This window comes from Podarcis bocagei, assembly GCF_964188305.1.
Source record: "Podarcis bocagei genome assembly, chromosome: 7".
Classification (NCBI taxonomy): Eukaryota; Metazoa; Chordata; class Lepidosauria; order Squamata; family Lacertidae; genus Podarcis; species Podarcis bocagei.
In genome coordinates, this window is record NC_138132.1 from 75,383,169 (window position 1) to 75,403,901 (window position 20,733).

Below are 20,733 nucleotides of genomic sequence, written 5' to 3' on the forward strand. Positions count from 1 at the left end.
CTGTTTAAAAAAACCTCTTGTTAACATAGAGAAGCATTCCTAATATTCTCAAAATGGTGGCACAATTTGGCATTTTCTCCATATAAGGGTAAACCAGGCAGTGACTAAAGGGGTGGCATTACTGTAAGGTAGCACAGCCATGTTCAGTCATAACAGTAAGCCAGAGCTGCTCTGAAGGTGATGGACTTCTCCCTCATTGGAGGTTTTTAGACAGAGGTTGGGGGCGGCTGTCTGCCAGGGATTCTTTAGCTGTGAATCTTGCATGGCAGGGGGTTGGACTAGATGACCCACAGGGTCCCTTCCAACTGATTCTGATTCTGCAATAATGTGGTTTCTCTGAAGCAAGCATCACACTTAAGTGTGACGCCCGATCCACTCCTATTTTGCTCCTCTCCTGGCAGAATAAGACAATAAGGAAGCTTCAACTTCTAGCTGTTTCTGAACAAGGTGTGTGGAAGGATGCCCATAGCTCCCTAGCAAGCCATGATCAGCATGGATCGTTCTGTTAGCTATCCGATCATAGCCTATTAGGGAGCCACAATTGGGGGGCATGGGCAAAATGAGCAAAAATCACAAACAAGAGTTGCTGCAACATACTATGGCCTCAGCCCAGTATACCTGAAGGAGCTTCTCCACCCCCATCATTCAGCCCGGACACTGAGGTCCAGCTCCAAGGGCCTTCTGGCGGTTCCCTCACTGCAAGAAGTGACATTACAGGGAACCAGGCAGAGGGCCTTCTCGGTAGTGGCACGTGCCCTGCGGAATGTCCTCCCATCAGATGTCAAGGAAACAAACAACTAACTGACTTTTAGAAGACATCTGAAGGCAGCCCTGTTCAGGGAAGTTTTTAATGTTTGATCTTTTACCGTGTTTTTAATCTTCTGTTGGGAGCCGCCCAGAATGGCTGAGGAAACCCAGCCAGGTGGCAGGCGTATCAATAATAAATTATTATTATTATTATTATTACTACTACTACTACTACTACTACTACTACTACTACTACTACTACTACAATTCTCTCCTCTGCAGCTCAGTAAACCCAACCCCACTGAGGAGAAAACCGTACCACACTCCATGCACAACAATGTGCTTTTGCCTCCTATTTCTGTGATGTTGTAACAACTTTCCCCTCTCCACCCCACCCCACAAAAAAGGACACTCATTAGCTTACTGTGCTTATATATATATCTATATATCTATAAAAAAACAAGTTAAAAGGAGATTCGTAGGTTCTATTACAGACATCCAGAGGCACTTGCAGATAAACGGCATCAGGGAATTTGTGCACGACGGGGGGAAAGTTTGTCTCTCTCCTGAATAAGTTAGGCCAAGATTTGTTCCTAAAGCATAGACAGCTCCTCCCTTGACAGGTGGCATGCTGGGTCAATCTTTGGTTTTCTGTGCTGAATCCAAGGTTCAAGTGGTGAAAACGAGCAATAGGTGGCGATGGAAGGTTGTGGAGGACGTGCAGGTGTGACTCTCGGCAACCCCTAATATAAGGGCAGGAAAAAAGGTAGGGGGAAAGAGGTATTCGCTTTATTTATTTGCTCTGAGCATTTGTACCCCACTGTTCAACCAAAAAACACTCCCAGAGCATCCAGCAACGCAGATGAAACTAGCCTTCTGCTTGCTATCTCTCCCACTGAAGCAGCTGCCCCCTAGATGACAGTGATGGAGAGAGGAAGCCTAATGGGGGCCGACCTGTCACACAGCAGAACCAATGGAGGTTGCTCTGCCTCCCAGCAATTTGAACATCGCAGAATTAACAGAGACAGAATAGCAACTGTCTCTGTTTTGGTCATGCGCATTGCTTTGTTTTAAGGTCATGCCACCAGAGCTGTAGCTAGGTGATCTTCTGCCTCTGGCAGAACCGCCCAGATCGCGCCCCCTAGCCATGGACAAATCAGCTCTTCTTTCCGCCTCTCCTCCAACCATTCAATTTACCCTCTATTTAAAACCATTTTTTACGAGGCAAACAAGAGGCATCATCAGAGTTGCAAGTACACTTTCAGCCTGACAAAGAAGATGTGGAACAGGGCCGGGGAGGGGGTGTGGCCTGTGGGGAGGGGTGTGGTCTGTGTGGAAGGGGGTGTGGTCTGCTGAGAGGGGGCGTTGCCCAGGGGGAATTCTGAGAGCTATGCAAGCGAGTCTGGAAGGGGCACATTTGATCCCATGGCCTTGGGTTCCCCATCCCTGATCTGTGGGCTGTGTGGATACCATTTCCTTCTCTGCCCTCAAATATACAATGCCTGGGGCATTTGGGCAGAGAGCGTGGAAGAGAGGGATTGCAAAACGCCCAGAAGCAGTTCCGCTCAAACTGGATCTCCTTTTTCTTTTTTTAAAAAAGAAGGCTAGACTATGGTACTACCAGTCATAACCTCCAAACCTTTTCAGAGAGTTTTAAAAACAAAACAAAACACCGCTGAAAATGACAAGAAAACCTTTCAAAATGCCCCCTGCCTAAAATTTGTCTCCTGTGAACGGGGCAGTGAATATTGGGTGATGAGGAGGGGCAGAGGGGAAATGTCTCTTTCTCTATGGCATACGGAAGAGGAACATTCCATGCTGAAACATTTTGTAGCAGATCCCACTGGTCCCTTAAAACAGTGTTAAAGTTAAACAAACAAACCACAGACCTGTTTTATAGCCACCAAGTACACGTCCCTCTCCGAAGCTGCTATCTCCCTGAGCTGCTTAAACCTGAGACCTTTGTGGCTTTAACGCTGAGGTTCTCGTATACGGAGGCAGATTCTTCGTCGACTCTATAGAAACACAGAATTGTGGAGTTGGAAGGGGCCTACTGGGGCATCTAGCTCAACCCTTGTCTTGCGCAAAACAGGAGAAAGGGGGCTGGAACACATCAACCAAGAGCAAACTCCTATCCTCCAACCCCCCTCCCCCCAAAAAAGAAAAACTTCTGGAAGTAGGGTGTGGAGAAGAGGGGGTAAGAGAAGAAGTCTTGCAAAAACTAAGCCATCTAATATGCCTGGGACATCACATTTTGTATTTCTTGGGGGCTTTTGAGTGTTCAAAGCATTTCACATATATTATCTAGCTGTAACCACATGGCTGTTTTGCTGCTGCTTCCCCTGTCTATGAAAGCATTCTCATCTTGAGAGGCAGTGCGGTGTAATGAGTGCTGGAGGACCAGGGTTCAAATCCCCCTCTCGGCCAGGGGTGTGTGTGTGTGTGTGTGTGTGTGTGTGTGTGTGTGTGTGTGTGTGTGACCTTGGGCCAGTCACTGCCTCTCAGCCTAACCTACCTCACAGGGTTGTTGCTGTGATGAAATGGAGAGAGAGGTGAACCAGAAAAGACACCTTTAATTCCTTGGAGGAAAGGTGGTACAGAAATGTAAAAATAAAATGAACACTAAATCTTACAGACAAAGAACTGAGGTAATGATTGGGTTCCTTAACAGTACTGTTTGCTGGGAGGCCTTTGGGCATGGAGGTGAACTGTTGGCTTCCCACCCTCCCAACATGCCAATTGGATGCTATGCTGCTCACAACAATTTGTATTTCTGCCCTCTCACAATTTCCTCTGGCATCCCCAGCTCTGAAAAGAATGTTCTATGTAGCCAAAAATTTGCTCTGAATTCACGTTGGGCCCAGGCTTCAATTCTACGCTGTCTCTCCAACTCCCCCACCCCATCCCGCTTTGCCTTCAAATAAGGCGCTCTTCCACACAGCTCCACCTTACCCTGTCTGGACTCTTGGTGAGGGGGGACGAGCTTTCATTCTGGGCTGCTCCATTGGCGGGTATCGGATATTCAAGTACTCTCTCTCCTTCCTCGTATTTCTCTGAAACGGACAACCGGACAGACCAGATTGGTTCCACAGCTCCTCCAACCTTTGAGGCCATTTCTAAAATGTGACCTACTCTCACTCAGAGTAGACCCACTGAAATTCATGGACAAGACTAACTTGGGTTCACTGGGCAGCATCCCACCTACTTTTACTTCAGAGCAGACTCATGAAAATCACTGAGCCCAGGTTAGCCAACGTCCACCAACTTCCATGGGTCTACTCTGAGTAGGACGCAACTGCGGCTGATGGAGGTTGGAGCCACAGGTTCCTTATTCCTGCATTTTAAAAAAAGGCAGAGCTGTGATGGAGGTAGCTCAGGGAAATACAGGCAATTGATCGTCTAGTTCAGAGATGAGGAGCCTACAGCCCTCCAGATGTTGTTCTCACCATCTCTGGCCATTGGCCATGCTGGCTGGGGGCTGATGGGAGGTGGGAGTCTGGTTCCTCACCTCTGGTTTAAATGCTTTCAGAGCAAACACCTTGGGAGTTGAGCTCGGAAAGCAATTGGTGACAGGAGTGAGCCAGCAGTAAATCACTCCCTGAAAGTTGGAATTAACTCTTTATTGGCAAGAGCATGATGTGTACAGACTTGGCGGAGTGTCAGGCCTAATGAGCACAGGTCTTGCCCCATGGATCAGTTGCCAAGACTGAAAGTCCCCACCTCCCCACAGCAGTCTAAGTCCTCTCCTCTTCAGAGTTTTTCCTAAGCAATCAGAGACTGCATCTGCATGAAGCCAACGTCTTCTTTACCCATTTCAGCCCTCTTCTGGTTCTGGGAGACCATAGAGGAGGGGAGCTGGTTGCAGCAGGACTGGGAGACACCCGTGACTCATCTCTGCCTCTTGGCATCCCTTTCCCCAACATTCCTGATTCAGCTTCTGCCTCCGATTCTGGGCTTCTCTCTGCCACAGACTCTCCCAGCTCACTAAGCCCTGTTACCTCTTCAGCTTCTGACACCTCCTCCTCCTAGACTTCTCTCTCTGACCACCCATGGTCATCCCACCACCACTCCCCAGTCTCTGAGCCTTCTTCCTTTCCCTAGCTGGTTCCTCCCACCATTCCTTTGATTCCAAAACTGGCCTGGTGCAATCCAGTCCCTGGTCCCATCCCTAAGCACTCTTCAGGTCAAAACCGCCCCTCTTTTGGTGGGCAAATGGGACGCCCCCTACCTGTTCCTCTTCCAGCTCCTTTTGTTCTGTGGCAATGTACTGCTGGACAGCCATGTAGACGAACTTGTACTGCGCTTCTGTTTGCACCATGCCAGAGCGCTGCCTCCGTACCATCTGGATGGTCTTGGGGATATCGATGTCACAGTCCAAGCCTATTCATGGGCAAGAAAGGTGGGGCAGCCTTAGGTCACATCCGCACTGTACACTTAAAGCATGCGGCTTCTCCCCCAAAGGGTCCTGGGAACTGTCATCCATCAAGAGTGCTGGGAATTGTAGCTCTGGACACTACAATTCCCAGGATCCTTTGAGGGGGGGGGGAGCCATGTGCTTTAAAAGTGTGATGTGGAAAGAGAGCGTTTTCCCCTGCGGCAGATTTAGAATTGGGGGAACCACCCATACAGCCAAGATGGCTTCCTCTTAAAGAAAGTGTAAGAAAACAACATTTCCCAAAATTATTTGGTGGAAACGAATGTTTTAGGGAAGGGATATGCATATGAGCCAAAAAGAAGATTACGATGGACACACAGGAACCCCAGATGATATATTCTTTGAATATTTACTCAGATTTTCTTGCACATAGCTTAATCAGAGTCAAGACCAGGGCCAGATTTAGGTTTGATGAGGCCCTAAACTACTGAAGGTAATGGGGCCCTTTATATGTCCAGCTGTCCTTTGTCAACAACAAATTGTCGCTGTTTTTTGTGTTGAATACGTGCTATATGGTAATTTATGGACCTAACAGGTATCTAAAGCCATTTGCACATAACAAATAGGAGCCTACACAACACAAAACACTGTTGCTGTACATAGGGTTTTATTTTATTTGTTTTTTATCTTATATTTTGGAAATGTACATCCAGGTTGTTGTTTTTCCTTTACATTTTTTGAGAGGCCCCAAGAGAGTGGGGCCCTAAGCTATAGCTTGTTTAGCTTATAAGTAAATCCGGCAGTGGTCAAGACTATGCCCTGTCTTTACTGAGCATTCATCCCAATTTGTTTTTAGGGAGGTTATACAACAGAGGGTTTTCATCCCTTGAACAGAGCCCTTGAATTCAACGTACAGCCTTTAACAGTTCCAGTAGATGAAAAAGTCTTGGGATATGATATACAGTGAAATGAAAAAAAAAATTCAAATATACATTCCCAAAGAAACCAGAGGCTTTTTTATTAGGGATAATAGGAGATGAAGTGAGAAAAGAAGACTGCAAATTATTCTTGTATCCCATGACTGCCGCAAGGATTCTTGTGGCCCAAAAGTGGAAATCCCAAGAGTTACCAACCCTAATGGAGTGGCAGACTAAATTATTCAAGTATACTGTATTGGCAAAAAAGAGTTATAAAATTTGAGACCAAAAAGTGACAAAGTTTGAGGAGGAGTGGAGTAAATTTGTTGTGTATATACGAAATAACTGTAGAAATTTAAAAACTGTAGCAGGGCTAACATAAATCTTGTGATGTATATAGAATGCCATTAAGAATCTGCAGGAATGGATGTAAATTGGGAAAACCGAAGCAGGAAAGGAGGGAAGTTCGGGTGCGAAATTGCGCAGGGTAAATAAGAAGATTAAAAAGGTTGAATGTTAAAGTTTAAGTTTTATTTAATTTTGTTTTGTTTTTGAAAATCAATAAAAAAGTAATAAAATAAAAAAACCCAGTTCCAGTAGATGATCAAATCCCTTCCGTAAAACAGTGACAGTCTGTTGGCGACCACTCTTGTGAGCAGTTCCAAAAGGCCAACTTACGCCCAGGTGGGAAGTGTTCAACTTTCCCATAATGATGTAGTTAATATTCAAGTTCCTTGTCCCTAGGATCATCCGGAACAATCCTGAAATCCTTTTTGGAACACAAAAAGCTGCTGAGTGCCTAACTAGCTGCATGGCGGCCAGCAAGAACGAAGGGAAGAGGGCAAGCTCCAGAGGAACAAGAATGGGGGCAAACTCTGGGGTCAAGTCTATAGCATAAAAGCTCACTGGTCAGGCATCTTCAGAGTTTTCAGCCCTGAAAACATCCACAGAGCTTACAAGCCTGCTTGCCCAGAGCAGTTAGTAGTTTGTGACCTAAAGCAGAAAGTTTCTCTGCTAACTGGTCACCTAGATGCAGTATCAGATCGCTATAGGCGAGTGCCTATTATTCACAAGACTGCATTAAACATTCTGCATGTCCCAGATCCTCCTTAGAATTAAAAGGTGGAGAGAACCTCAAAGTTCTATTGTTTACCTTGCCTGTGAATAGTGTCCACCAAGATGTCTATCACTATGATGGTGCCCGTTCGTCCTATCCCAGCACTGGGGGAGGAAAGAGAGAGGTGAGGAGGGCAAAGTCACCGCCAGCCCAGCGCAGACCTTAGCCCATAGGTCAGCCGAGGTGAGAATGGCTACAACAGGTAGAGGAAGGCTGGGTCCTCCAGGAAGTTGGTAGACTCCAGCGCACATCAGGCAACTTTGACAACATTCAAGGAAAGGGTGGGTGGAAAAAATCAATCGCCAAACATTTAAACCCTTTTCTCTAGAGGGTTTAACATTGAGATTACTGCCATTAAGGAGATTACAAGGCAGGCATAAAAACAGCACTGATGGGATTCCTGACGCAAGGATCGTAAGCCTTGTAATTATATGCCCCCCCCCCCCAGTCCTGCTGAACTCCAACCATCCCAGAATCACTGTTTTCTCCTCCCATCACCCGTTCTTGGCATCTTAAGATGTTCACATTCTCTATGTTGGTTTATAATCTGTAAGGGAGGAGCGTAGATCCCCGATAGATAACAGAAAGTCCTTCATGCGGCGTGGAACTATGGAACTCACTCCCACAAGATGGCTTTAAAAGAGTGGGGAACCTAGAAAATCTAGAGCATACAAAGTGAGAGTGCTTTGATATTATTACTTGAGCAATCCATAGAAAATTCATTGGAGGAGTTCCGGCAAATGCCCAACACTGCCAACCTCCGCAGCCAGTTCAGCCAAGCATCGCCCCCTCCTGGCCACTCACCTGCAGTGCACTACGATAGGCCCAGTGTCCGGGACGCTCCTCTGGGCCCTGTTGACTTGATCCAGGAAGCCAAGGACTCCCCCCGGCTCATTGGGGACCCCGTGATCTGGCCAGCTGAAATACTGGAAGTGCTTGATCTGCCTGGGGCGCTCTTCCTGCAACATTGGAGAGGAGGAGGAGGAGATAGTTTTGTAAGGCATATGCAGCTCTGAGTAGTGTAGGTCAGGGAAGAGAAACACAGATCTGCTTGGTTTAGGGAAATAGTGGCAGTGGGAACTGTTAAGTGTTATGGGTAGTGGGGTGATTTGTCAAGGAATTGGAGAGGTGGGGGACAAAACTAGGAAAATGTTTGCACAGGTACTAAACTCTGGCGCAAAGGAAGTTGTATACCATGATTGTATCATCCACAGGAGATCAGTTCCAAGCGTTCAATGTATATATAGAAGCGCATATACACTTTCTTGCCCGACACCACTGATTCATGAACATCTGTGAGGTGGGAGAGCAGGGGACAGCAGGAGGCACATGGATTGAGTGGGGAAGATTCTGTCACCTGTGTGCCATATGCAAAACTGAAAACCGCTTGCCTTATGCTCCTACTTTGTATTATTTAGCTCGGCGGGGTTCTCTATTTTGCTGGTTGCGGGAGGAATGATCTGCAAGATCTGCAACAGGCACTGGAATCACAATGCAAACTGCTAAAAGACTGCATTGAATTTGCAGCCAGCTTTGCTGAGACGCACTCTTCTGAAGCTTCATTTTTCTGAAGGGCTAGATAGAAACTTGATTTTTTGTTTTTTTTTACTTTTTTAAAGATCAGAGGGATTTCTGAATTCCGCAGAATTTTCCACTTTTCCCACACCTTTGTGGGGCAACAGTCTATACTCATTCCTGGGTCTTTCCAAGCTGGGAGGTGGGGAGTGTATCTACAGGCGGATGATCCAGCGAGATTAGACGAAAATGCCATCTCAAAGCAAACACCATCACATGCAAAAGGGCTATTAAAGAGGTGACCTCTCACCCTGTCCATCCGTGAAATCTCCAGCTCTCGGATGTGATAGCCTTGAGCTTCTCGTTCGCCAACATTCCTCACGCTGATGTAACCATATTCCTTGGCACAGTTTTTATCCGGCCAGTAGCGGAAACATTTATTCTGTGGGGAGAGAGAGAGATTAAATCCCATTAAAAGCAAAATTCCAGACTGCATCAACAAAAGGACAGGGCCCAGATCAAGGGAAACAACAGTGCCCCTCTATTCTGCCTTGGTCAGAACCCCACCTGGCGTGCTGTGCCCATTTCTGGGCACCAAAATTTAAGGATATTGGAATGTGTGCAGAGGAGGGAGACTAAGATGATGGAGGGTCCAGAAACGGAGCCTTATGAGGAGCGGTTGAGGGAATTGAATATGTTTAGCCTGGAAAAGAGAAAAGTGAGAGGTGATAGGATGGCCACCTTCAAATATCTGGAGTGCTCTCGCATAGAAGAGGGAGCAAACTCGTTTTCCATTGCTCCAAGAAGCAAGGACGTGAACCAGTGGATTCAAATGACGGGAAAGGAGAGTCTAGCTAAGCATCAGGAAGAACTTTATGATAGGACAGTGCAAACAGGCTCTCCTTCACCAGAGGTTTTTAAACAGAGGCTGGAAGGCCTTCTCAGTAGTGGCACCCGCCCTGTGGAACGCCCTCCCTTCAGATGTGAAGGAAATAAGCAGCTCTCTTATCTTTAAAAGACATCTGAAGGCGGCCCTGTTTAGGGAAGTTTTTAATATTTAATGCTGTATTGTTTTTAACACTTGATTGTGAGCCGCCCAGAGTGGCTGGGGAAACTCAGCCAGATGGGTGGGGTATAAATAATACATTAATAATAAGAATAATAAGAATAACAACAACAATATCTGAACAATATCTTCGCAAGACGAAAAAACCGCTAGACGAAGAGAATCACAGAACGGATTCTTTTCGTCTTGCGAGGCACCACTGTATCTGTTATCCATGAAAGAGGAGGAAAAAACACAAGCTTGAAGTGGTGGTGGGTGGGTGGGGGGCAGGCTATGATAGCATCCTATGAACAAGTTTCCAAAAAGAGCTGGAGGGTACCAAGGAACTTATTACGAACACCGCGATTTCCCTTTCTCGTTGTTGGTAACGAAACCAGCATTTTGAGAGGCGAGGCTGTTAATAAGGCTCTCAGCCAGCGTGGCAATTACCGGCTGGGTTCTGTGCTGGCTCCCTTTCAAGCCTCCGTTTGAAGAGGCTGTTCAAGCTCATCATCAGCTAATTATAACCCACTTGCTCTTTCTGACATGCAGAGGTGGGGACAAAAATTAAGAATAAGGGAGCTCTGGCCAGCTCATCCGAGCCGTTACTTCAAACCAAAAAGGTTATGAGCCACAGCACAACTTCTGACACCATTGGAGCACCACTTGACATTTGGCCAGTGGGGTGTGGGAGCATGTGTGTGGAAACTAGCCTACTCTGGAAAGGTAAAATTCGCATTTGTTGCTTCGCCGACTTTTACCTCTGACTCTTTCCCTCCTTGGCAGGTGGCCCTCAGAAGGTTGTTGGGAAGGGAATGTGGCCCTCATGCTGAGAAGAAGCCCCCCCCCCCGCTCCTGCACTACTGGGTTGCTGATTGGCTCACCCTCCCTCGCTCCACTTCTTTGGTCGTCATGACAATGACGTGAGTATTCTCTTGGTAGACCATCGCCCAGAAGTCGTTGACTGTGGTTTGGAGGCAGCCCTGGGTGGCAATGTAGACTTTGCTGTGTTCAGAGCTCTTCCCGTCTTCGAGAACATTCTAGAACAGGGTGGGGGGGAGGGGCAGGGGGTGTTGGAAAGTAAGGGAAACGGGACACCCACACACACAAAAAGAGAATGGTGAGTATAAGGAAGAACAGAAAGACAAGCCCTAATGGATGACTAGCTTCGTTGTGCTCATTTAATTAATTTAAATTTATTAATTTCACCCACTGAAATCAGTGAACATGCCTAAGTGTGGTCCATTAATTTCAGCAGGTCTGCTCTGAGTAAAAATGAGTTGAATGTCACCCTAAATGATCGTTTTCCCCCACCACATTTTAAAGTATTTGTTTAATGATTAAATTATGACATCCAAAGCTACAGCCTCTTTACTGTACAGACACATTTAAAAGGGGAAAAAACCTATGTAAAATAAAATACTAAATGAAAAAGTTTAATCACCTCAGCTAATTAATAATAATAATAATAATAATAATAATAATAATAATAATAATAATGTTAGGGTCACAGAGTTCCCTGTACTACATGTGGGTTTATATTGCCTTGCTGGTCCAATAATTTATAAGAGACTCCATTTTTCCAACAATAACAAAATCATCTGATTGTCTGGCACATTAAACTTTTAAACGAACAGAAGCCAAAGTATTAGGCTGACACAATAAAAATGCTTGTACAGTGGTACCTCGGATGTCAAACAGAATCCATTCCAGGAGGTCCGTTCAACTTCCAAAACATTTGGAAACCAAAGCGCAGGAATCTCCTGCTGCCAATTGGAAGCTGCAGAAGCCCCGTCAGACGTTCAGGTTCCAAAAAACATACACAAACCGGAACACTCACTTCCGGGTTTGCGGCATTCAGGAGCCAAAATGTTCGACTTGCAAGGCGTTCGGGATCCAAGGTACGACTGTACACCCACAGCTGACATAGTACATGTTTAGGTTTAAAAAGTAGAACTTAACTAACTAAAAATAATTCCCATGACCCTCTGGGGGAAGCCAGGACCACTAAGCTGATCTAACTGAGCACCAGTGTGGCATAGCAATAGTTAAAGCAAGAATGGGGAACCTAACCTCGTCCAGAAGTTGGTGGACTACGACTTCCATCATGCCTTGCTTTTGGCTGTGCAAGTTGGGGCTATTGGGAGTTGGGAGTCCAAAAGCATTAGGGGCAGGGTGGTCCAACACGTGGCCCTCGAGGCCTTTTGGGCGGCCCTTGGCAACATTTGATACACACTGTTGTGTGTCCGCAGCCCTCAGCTGCCTTCCTGAAGCCAGGTAAGCGAGGCACTGGGCTTTGGGAAAGAGGTGTGAGACTCTGGCAGGGTCTTAGAGTCTCCCCACCTCCTTCTCAAAGCCTAGCTAGTGGCTTCCCAGCACTAATTTCCCATCAAATTTTGGCACTGTGTGGGCTGTGGGTTCCATGTTGAAGTACTCTTGCGGCCCACTTGGTTTGAAAAGCTGGACTGCCCTAAATTAGAGTGCTGAAGTTTGGGGCTGGGAGGACCCAATATCTTACCTCTCTGCCCAGCTTAGAAGAGGAGGAGGAGTTTGGATTTGACATCCCGCTTTATCACTACCCGAAGGAGGCTCAAAGCGGCTAACATTCTCCTTTCCCTTCCTCCCCCACAACAAACACTCTGTGAGGTGAGTGGGGCTGAGAGACTTCAGAGAAGTGTGACTAGCCCAAGGTCACCCAGCAGCTGCATGTGAAGGAGCGGAGACGCGAACCTGGTTCCCCAGATTACGAGACTACCGCTCTTAACCACTACACCACACTGGCTCTCTGCACAAAGTAGTGCTGAGAATGAAAGGCCCTTTGCCCATGTTCAGAGACACCTGCTACTTTGCCACCCATTGCTTTGCAGGTTAAGATCAAGCCTCTGGCCCTCCCCTCACCGGCATCAGGCCTTCTCTGCTCACCTTAATATAATTGGCATTGATGTAATCGGAACCCGGGACACTCTCATCTACGTCTTGGAGAGCCACTCGTGTCGTGTCAACTACACAAAGAAAGAAACATGGCATAATATTTTTGGGGAGAAAATTGCAGCAATTCCCAGATGTATTTATAGGTTGTCTCCTGGATAACCCTCACAAATGACCATGCAAGGTAGTTTAAGGTAAAGGTAAAGGTACCCCTGCCCGTACGGGCCAGTCTTGCCAGACTCTAGGGTTGTGTGCTCATCTCACTCTATAGGCCGGGAGCCAGCGCTGTCTGCAGACACTTCCGGGTCACATGGCCAGCGTGACAAGCTGCATCTGGCGAGCCAGCTCAGCACACGGAACGCCGTTTACCTTCCCGCTGGTAAGCGGTCCCTATTTATCTACTTGCACCCGGAGGTGCTTTCGAACTGCTAGGTTGGCAGGCGCTGGGACCGAACGACGGGAGCGCACCCCGCCACGGGGATTCGAACCGCCGACCATGCAATCGGCAAGTCCTAAACGCTGATGTTTTACCCACAGCGCCACCCGCGTCCCTTGCAAGGTAGTTTATGGCAACACAAAAAAGTACACACACACACACACACACACACACACACACACACACACACACGTCACTGTCCCAAGATGGTTAAGTCCTGATACAAATCCTAATCGCTCCACCACACCAGACTCATTGCTCTGCCTACTTTTGCTTCTGACTCCGCCCACCACTGGCACGCGGCCCTCGGAAGGTTGCCCTGGACAGGATGTGGCCCTCGGGTGAAAAAGCTGTGATGCTTACAGGGAAGGATGTTTTTGTAGCGGTTCTTTGCTTTGTTCTCCGCACGCTGACCCTCTTTCCGGGGGTAGAGGAACTTGCACTCCTGCTGCTGAAGCATCTGTGAGGGCAGAAACAAGAAAGAGAGAAAGCTTGAATTTTAAAAGACACTTTGCATCCGCAAAGTGCTTTCGAAGAGGGAGTGTAAACCTTGAAGCGAAATCTGAACAAGCTACCTGCAAGGTAGGACAATATCCCCAGGATTGCAAATAGGGGGCACTGAAGTATTAAAAACCACTAGTTGCCTAAGGGGCCTCATTATGGCAAAGTGCAATATCAGAACTGGATTGGGAATCTGTTGGCAGGAGGGGATCTCCTTTGGGTGAGACACAGAGGGGAGCAAATGGCTCGCCCAGGTGAGCAATGGGATGGGAACTGCTGTCAAGGCGATTTGGTTACATTGAAAACTGTTGTCCTCGCTCTTCCTTTCCTCTCGCTTTCTCTTTCTTCAGGTTTCTCCTTTCCTTGTCTTTTCTTCCTTCTTTTTTCTCTTTTAAAGTAGCTGTTTTATCTCAGCATATTATAAAAAGATACTTTGTCATGGGTATGTATCTTTGTGTATCTTTGAATAAGTTTCAATAAATATATTTAATAATTATAAAGGGAAGCAGTTGGACTCACAACTGTTTAGTTCAGTTCTAGGACGGATTTGTTGATTTATTGATGGTTTCTTTACTTTTTTATTTGCAAGTTTAACAAAATTAAAAAGAAGGAAATATAAAAAGGAAAATAAATATTTCTATTTTTACTACTGTTATTCTTATTCTTAACCCTCCATGACCTCACACTTGTTTATGGTTAAAACCATTTTATTTCAGGAGTACTTTGCAATCAAAAAATTTCTCTCTTTCTGATGAATTTTGTTCAAATTTCTGATGTTCAAAATGTTGCTCTACATTTTGTCTAATGTACATATATCTTATTTCTTGCTATAAGCTGCTTTTAGAGCTAGGATGGTAAAAAGTAGGATATACATGTTTAAAAGAAATAAATAAAAACAGATGCGGTATTTGCCAAACTTGGGGGTTTTTTTTGTGGAGTCTGTAGTTATCTAATTCTCATTTTTCCTGTGTACCTCAAACTCCTCCCAGAAGCCTTGCTTGGCCTTCTCGCTGTGGTCTGCCATTTTGTTCAGTTCCTTTACCCGGTTTTCGATGTTGGCGGCAATGATCCGTGTGGCATTGAAAGGCTACAAGACAGGGATGCACAGAAGACAACTTCACAACATGAAGGGCCAAGGGGGGGGAGGGGCTGAGTTGGGGTGGCGGGAACCGGAAAAAGGACATCCCTGGAGGACACAGCGAAGGCAGGCCCCTTCCTCGGATGGCTTCTCCAATCAGGGACAACTCAGTCCCACCTAAATAACTGTTGCCATGTTACCTGTTTCAGGTGTACAACTGCCCCGGACTTCTCCACCATGGGGTTTTTCTTGTAGTGCTCCACTAAGTCCGTGAGGGTGTCAAAACGCTCACCACCCCCAACATCGTATTTTCCATCCAGCTGTGGGGGGAAGGCAGAGTTATGACTGCAGAAATGAACACACAGAGAGAGACTGAGGTAGAGGCAGAACAAGATGTGGACTAGGACAATGTTGACTCAAATCCTCACTCCGTACATGATCTCAGATCTCACCTTGGCCTAATTCAAAAGGCTGTGTAGTGCAGCGAAAAGCGTGTTAGTCGAGGGAAACCAAAGTTCAGCCTCATCCAAGAGGCTTCGCTAAGCTTTCTGCCTCTTAGATTTGTTGCAAGGATAAGACTTGCTTATTTTTTGTTGGCGGAAGGGGAGAAAGGAACCATTTGTGCCATTATTTGTAAATCTAATCTAATCTAATCCTATCTATCTATATACATATACATATATGAGAACTGTTGGTTTGCTTGGCATATGAATCTCACTTAAGAAATATTTTGCATAATGGTTCCTGAGATCAAGAAGCAGAGCTTTCGTCTACGTTTGGGTACAACTGGGTTCCATTTTGAATCAAGATGGCGGACCTCACCTCACTTTTTTGGGGGGGTTCTTAGAAACCCCAAGCGACACTGGATAAGAGACTACTATTATAAATAAATAATAATTCAGCTCACCGCAATTGCTATTATTATTATATTTAGTGATGAAGGCAGAACAGTTATTGCCATTTTACAGTCTTGAGAGTCCACTGGCTCAAAACAGGCAAATGGCAAAACCTTTCACTGTAGCACCAATGCCTGTCCATTAGCACAATGGATTAAAGCTCAGCGACAAGGAGAAACTTGACGTTGGATTCCCACCCCCCGGGTGGATTTAACTAGAAACCTCTGAGGAATGTCTGACAATCTGCTTTCACAACACCTTACCTGGTACCGGATCATGATGTGAGTCACCCGGGGCTTCCGGTCCCCCGTATCAGCTTTGTCCTCATTCGTCAGCACTGACAAGACGAAGTCTCCAGGCTTGCTCTGGCTGCCCCTCACCAGGAAGCTCCCGGGCTTGCCCTTCTCGGTGAGGAGCTTCTCAGCTTCTTTGCCCGTCAGGTGGCCGTGGTACCATCTAGGAAGGAAAAGAGCTTTAGGGAGAGAGTTTGGGGTGGTGCAGTAGGCCAAGAGATCAGGAGTTATGGCCAACTAAGTTCTGGGACTTAGGGACGCGGGTGGCACTGTGGGTTAAACCACAGAGCCTAGGACTTGCCGATCAGAAGGTCGGCGGTTCGAATCCCTGCGGCGGGGTGAGCTCCCGTTGCTCGGTCTCAGCTCCTGCCAACCTAGCAGTTTGAAAGCACGTCAAAGTGGAAGTAGATAAATAGGTACCGCTCCAGCGGGAAGGTAAACAGTGTTTCTGTGTGCTGCTCTGCTTCGCCAGAAGTGGCTTATTCATGCTGGCCACATGACCCGGAAGCTGTACGCCGGCTTCCTCGGCCAATAAAGCGAGATGAGCGCCGCAACCCCAGAGTCGGCTACGACTGGACCTAATGGTCAGGGGTCCCTTTAGCTTTACCTAAACTCTGTCTAGAGTATGATTATTTATTGAATTTACATACCGCCTTATACCCGGGGGTCTCAGGGCAGTTCACAGAATAAAATCAAGATATAAAACCACAAAATACCAAATAAAAATAAAAACAACAACCCAATAGCTGCCGCCGCCCCCCCAGAAAAACCATTTTAAAAGGACATAGGATGTAAATCAGATCAACCAAAGGCCTGGTTAAAAAGAAACGTTTTTGCCTGGCGCCTAAAGGTGTATAATGAAGGCGCCAGGCGAACTTCCCTGGGGAGAGCATTCCACAGATGGGGAGCCACTGCAGAGAAGGCCCCGTTCTCGTGTTGCCACCCTCCTCTTGAGGAGGAGGCACACAAAGAAGGGCCTCAGAAGATGATCTCAGTGTTTGGGTTGGTTCAAATGGAAAGAGGCAGTCTTTGAGGTACTGTGGTCCTGAGCCACTGAAGGCTTTAGAGGTCAAGACCAGCACTTTGAATTGGGCCCGGAAACTAATTGGTAGCCAGTGCAGTCGGACCAGGATTGGTGTAATATGCTCAAACCGTCTTGCTCCAGTGAGCAACCTGGCCACTGAATTCTGCACCATTGAAGTTAATGGGCAGGAACACAGGACACTGGTACAGAATCAGACCCCTGGGTCCATATAGCTCGGTAGTGTCCACACTGACTGATTGTCCGCCTCTCCAAGGTTCCAGGCAGGGCATCTCTCCCAGTCCTGCCTGGAGATCCCGGGGATTGAACCTGGACTCTTCTGTAGGCAAAGCAGATGTTTTGCCAATGAGCTACAGCCCTTCCCTGGACCAGAGACAGTCATGGCCCCTAGCAACAACGGCAATGTTACACCCTCCACTGTCAGAGGCAGTAGACCTCTAAATACCAGTTGTTGGAACTACATTTAATCATAGCTAAATTTCATATATTTATAGTCAATTTCAACATTGTGAAACAGGTTTGCTCAAGGACATGTTCCAGGCAGGCGGGGAAATACTAAGGGTATTAAAGGTAAAGGTAAAGGGACCCCTGACCATTAGGTCCAGTCGTGACCGACTCTGGGGTTGCGCGCTCATCTCGCGTTATTGGCCGAGGGAGCCGGCATTTGTCCGCAGACAGCTTCCGGGTCATGTGGCCTGCATGACTAAGCTGCTTCTGGCGAACCAGAGCAGCGCACGGAAACGCCGTTTACCTTCCTGCTGGAGCAGTCCCTATTTATCTACTTGCACTTTGACGTGCTTTCGAACTGCTAGGTTGGCAGGAGCAGGGACCAAGCAAGGGGAGCTCACCCCGTCGTGGGGATTCGAACCGCCGACCTTCTGATCGGCAAATCCTAGGCTCTATGGTTTAACCCACAGCACCACCCGCGTCCCACTAAGGGTATTAGTTAGCATTAATATAGTAAGCCTGCAACTTGTGCACATTTAACTTGTGTGCATTCAGCACTTGGCAATTTTTAATTCTTCTTTAAAAAGGAAGTAGAAAGGGGGGCAGATTAAAAAAGACTTTGGCAATCCCACCTGCTATTGCACCCAATGTGTTTTGACTATATGCGATTTTGGCTTTAGGCATGATGCTTGGAATTCAACCTCAGCGTTAAGTTACGGTGTTACTAAGGATACAAAGCGGAGCTGGAGAGGGGTGTGGCCTGGGGGAAGTGGGTGTGGCTTAGTAGGGGGTGTGGTCTGGAAAGAACCCCAAGGGCCATCCTGGCCTGCAATTTGCCTCCATGCCTGCTTGCATCATGGGGGTGCAGGTGTATAAGGGAGAGAGAAGGCAGTCCTGCAAGCTCCACCCCCTTTCCCTTCTAGACCCACCTACAGTTGAACAGTGGGCCTCACAGATGTGATGATACATGAGGCTTTAGCTTGCCTCGTCATGTAATTTTTTTACACACATGCCTACTTTATATGTGGTGAGCAGATACGAATAATAATAGTGATAGTGATAGTAGTAGTAATAATAATAATAATAGCCTGTCCATTCTAAGCATAGGGGAGAAACTGATTATTTGCATTTTAGTGAGAAGATACCCAGTTCACACTTCTTGAACCAATTCACAAGCCAAAACCTGATAATATTTCAAAAATTCTATCTGCCCCGAATTTTGCAATGCAACTCTCCATCCAAATAATGCATATACTGGGAGGAAAAGTGTGCTGGAAAATTGTGTGAAAATAACACAAGGAAAATGCATTACATGAGGAGAGAAGTTGCAGCAAAAATGTATATCTTAGTTAAAACTGAATATAATAATGTGTCCATTAGGAGAAATTTGACATGAAAACGTTGGTGGATTTTCATGAGGTGGGGAGATCGCCAATTGCTATGGAAATGTGGAGAACGGAATGGAAAACTGCAAAAATGAGAAAACGAGAAAAAGCATGATTGACAGATTCCTCCATCCTGACTGCAAACCTGAGGCAGACACCAGCACTAGGCCTCCAGTCTGCCCCATAAGGAAGGCCTCTCTTTCTTGTAAGCTTGAACCTCTACCCCTTCATCCCTAGATGGCGCCATCAGCCTATTTTGAGGAGTGACTCTCTTTCCCCACACAGCAAAACGAACCCCTCAACATGGAGGTACTTTCTGCCCCTGAGTCCTAGAGGTTCCTATCTTTATGTCATCAGCCCTGGCTGTGAAGAAATACAGGAATTAAGAGATGGGAATAAGAGTTAAGCAAACACCTGGAAATCCAGGCCCCATCTTTAAGCTGTCGTGGCTTCCCCCAAAGAATCCTGGGAGCTGTAGTTTGTGGACAGGCGCTATTCCTCTTATAGAACTATGATTCCCAGACCTCCCTGAGAAAACAGATGGATCGTTAAACCACTCTAGGAATTTAAACTAGCTTTTTAATACTTTAGTTAATTTATGTGTAAATCGCCTTGAGACCATGGCTCAGAAAGTAATTAATAAATCAACAATTACGATGCCAATTATAGCTCTGTGAGGCGACGGAGTCTTCTAACGACTCTCAGCACCCCTAACAAACTACAATTCCCAGAATTCCTTGGAGGAAGCATGACTATTTAAAGTGGTGCAATACATGTATAACGCAGGTGGGGCCCAAATTTGCCAACAGACCCAGGGCCCAGGTCTGGTATCGCCAAGCAGATGCCAGGACCCGCCAGAGACTCCTGCCCTATTCTCCTCCCCATTCCTTAATATTCTTCCTCAGTGTCAGGAGGCTGCCATTTTAAATCCCCCACAAAGCCCCAGAGTGATTCTACACCAGAGGCATTGTGGGAAATAAACATGGTGCCCACCTGATCAGAAAGTGCTGGGTAAGCCTAACGGAGGTATCCAACTGGTACAGGAAGGGGCCCTTAACACAGCAGCATGCTGAGAGCTGCTTCTATAACAGACATGGAGAACCTGTGGCCCTTCATATGTCAGGAGTGCTCTGATGGTGTTTCCTGCTTGGCAGGGGGTTGGACTCGATGGCCCTTGTGGTCTCTTCCAACTCTATGATTCTATGATTCTATGATTCTTCAGATATTGTTGGACACCAACTTCCATCATCCATGATCAGACGCTATGCTAGCTAAGGCTGATGGGAGCTGGAGTCTAGCAACCCCTGGAGGACCACAGGCTCCCCATCTCTGGAAGCCTGTGACCCTCTAGGTCAGGGTTTCCCAAACCCGGGTCTCTAGTGGTTTTTGGACCACAATTCCCATCATCCCTGGTCACTGGGGTCCAAAAACAGCTGGAGGGCCACAGATCCCCCAGCTCTGATCTAGGAAGCAGCAGCAGAAACTACAATTCTTTGCATTTATACAACACTTGAAGTTCAAAGCAGTTTACACGCATGTTCCGTCTCTCTCACAACCACCTTATAAGGTAGGCCAGGACGGTGCCCAGGGAAGGTCAGTATGAGAACACAGCATGCAAACAAGGCTTGATCTGGGGCAGGAGCTTCCAGCTCACCTCTCTGAGGTGGGATCTTGGCAGTTGAGAGGAAACTTCAGCTCAATGATGTTGCTGTTCTTTTCTCGCAGGAGACCCTGCTGTTCGGTGTAATACTGGACCAGCTCCGCCAACGTGGCAAACTTCTCCCCGCCATACAGGTCGTAGTAGTCCCCGGAGTTCTGGATTTTGATGTGGGTGACTTCGTCATTCCTCCTGGAACCGGAAAGCGGTTGCAAGCGGGAGAAAGAAGAGAACAGAATTTGTAACGCTGGGTATAAAGACAAACAAAAGCATCATATTCAGTGACCTATCAAACAACCAGCAAATGATGGGTGGGGCAAATCCATTGCAGTTTTGCCCCCAACCTTATGTTCC

At 46.8% G+C, this 20,733-nt stretch overlaps 1 protein-coding gene across 2 annotated transcripts in view; it reads right to left on the reverse strand.

The window, feature by feature from the left end:
• Positions 1-1,171: 1,171 nt before the first annotated feature.
• Positions 1,172-20,733, reverse strand: part of LOC308591024 (tyrosine-protein phosphatase non-receptor type 11-like) — a 64,230-nt gene continuing 44,668 nt past the window's right edge. For both annotated transcript variants that reach the window (XM_081201545.1, XM_081201546.1), the window contains exons 3-16: positions 20,377-20,571; positions 15,819-16,011; positions 14,860-14,979; positions 14,555-14,668; positions 13,444-13,540; positions 12,639-12,718; positions 10,601-10,756; positions 8,982-9,113; positions 7,961-8,115; positions 7,193-7,260; positions 4,976-5,127; positions 3,700-3,800; positions 2,637-2,762; positions 1,172-1,490 (exon numbers count right to left, since the gene is read on the reverse strand). In XM_081201545.1, coding sequence (XP_081057671.1) covers positions 2,678-2,762; positions 3,700-3,800; positions 4,976-5,127; positions 7,193-7,260; positions 7,961-8,115; positions 8,982-9,113; positions 10,601-10,756; positions 12,639-12,718; positions 13,444-13,540; positions 14,555-14,668; positions 14,860-14,979; positions 15,819-16,011; positions 20,377-20,571 — 1,648 coding nt within the window. In that variant the 3' untranslated portion in view covers positions 1,172-1,490; positions 2,637-2,677. The remainder of the gene's footprint in view (positions 1,491-2,636; positions 2,763-3,699; positions 3,801-4,975; positions 5,128-7,192; positions 7,261-7,960; positions 8,116-8,981; positions 9,114-10,600; positions 10,757-12,638; positions 12,719-13,443; positions 13,541-14,554; positions 14,669-14,859; positions 14,980-15,818; positions 16,012-20,376; positions 20,572-20,733) is intronic.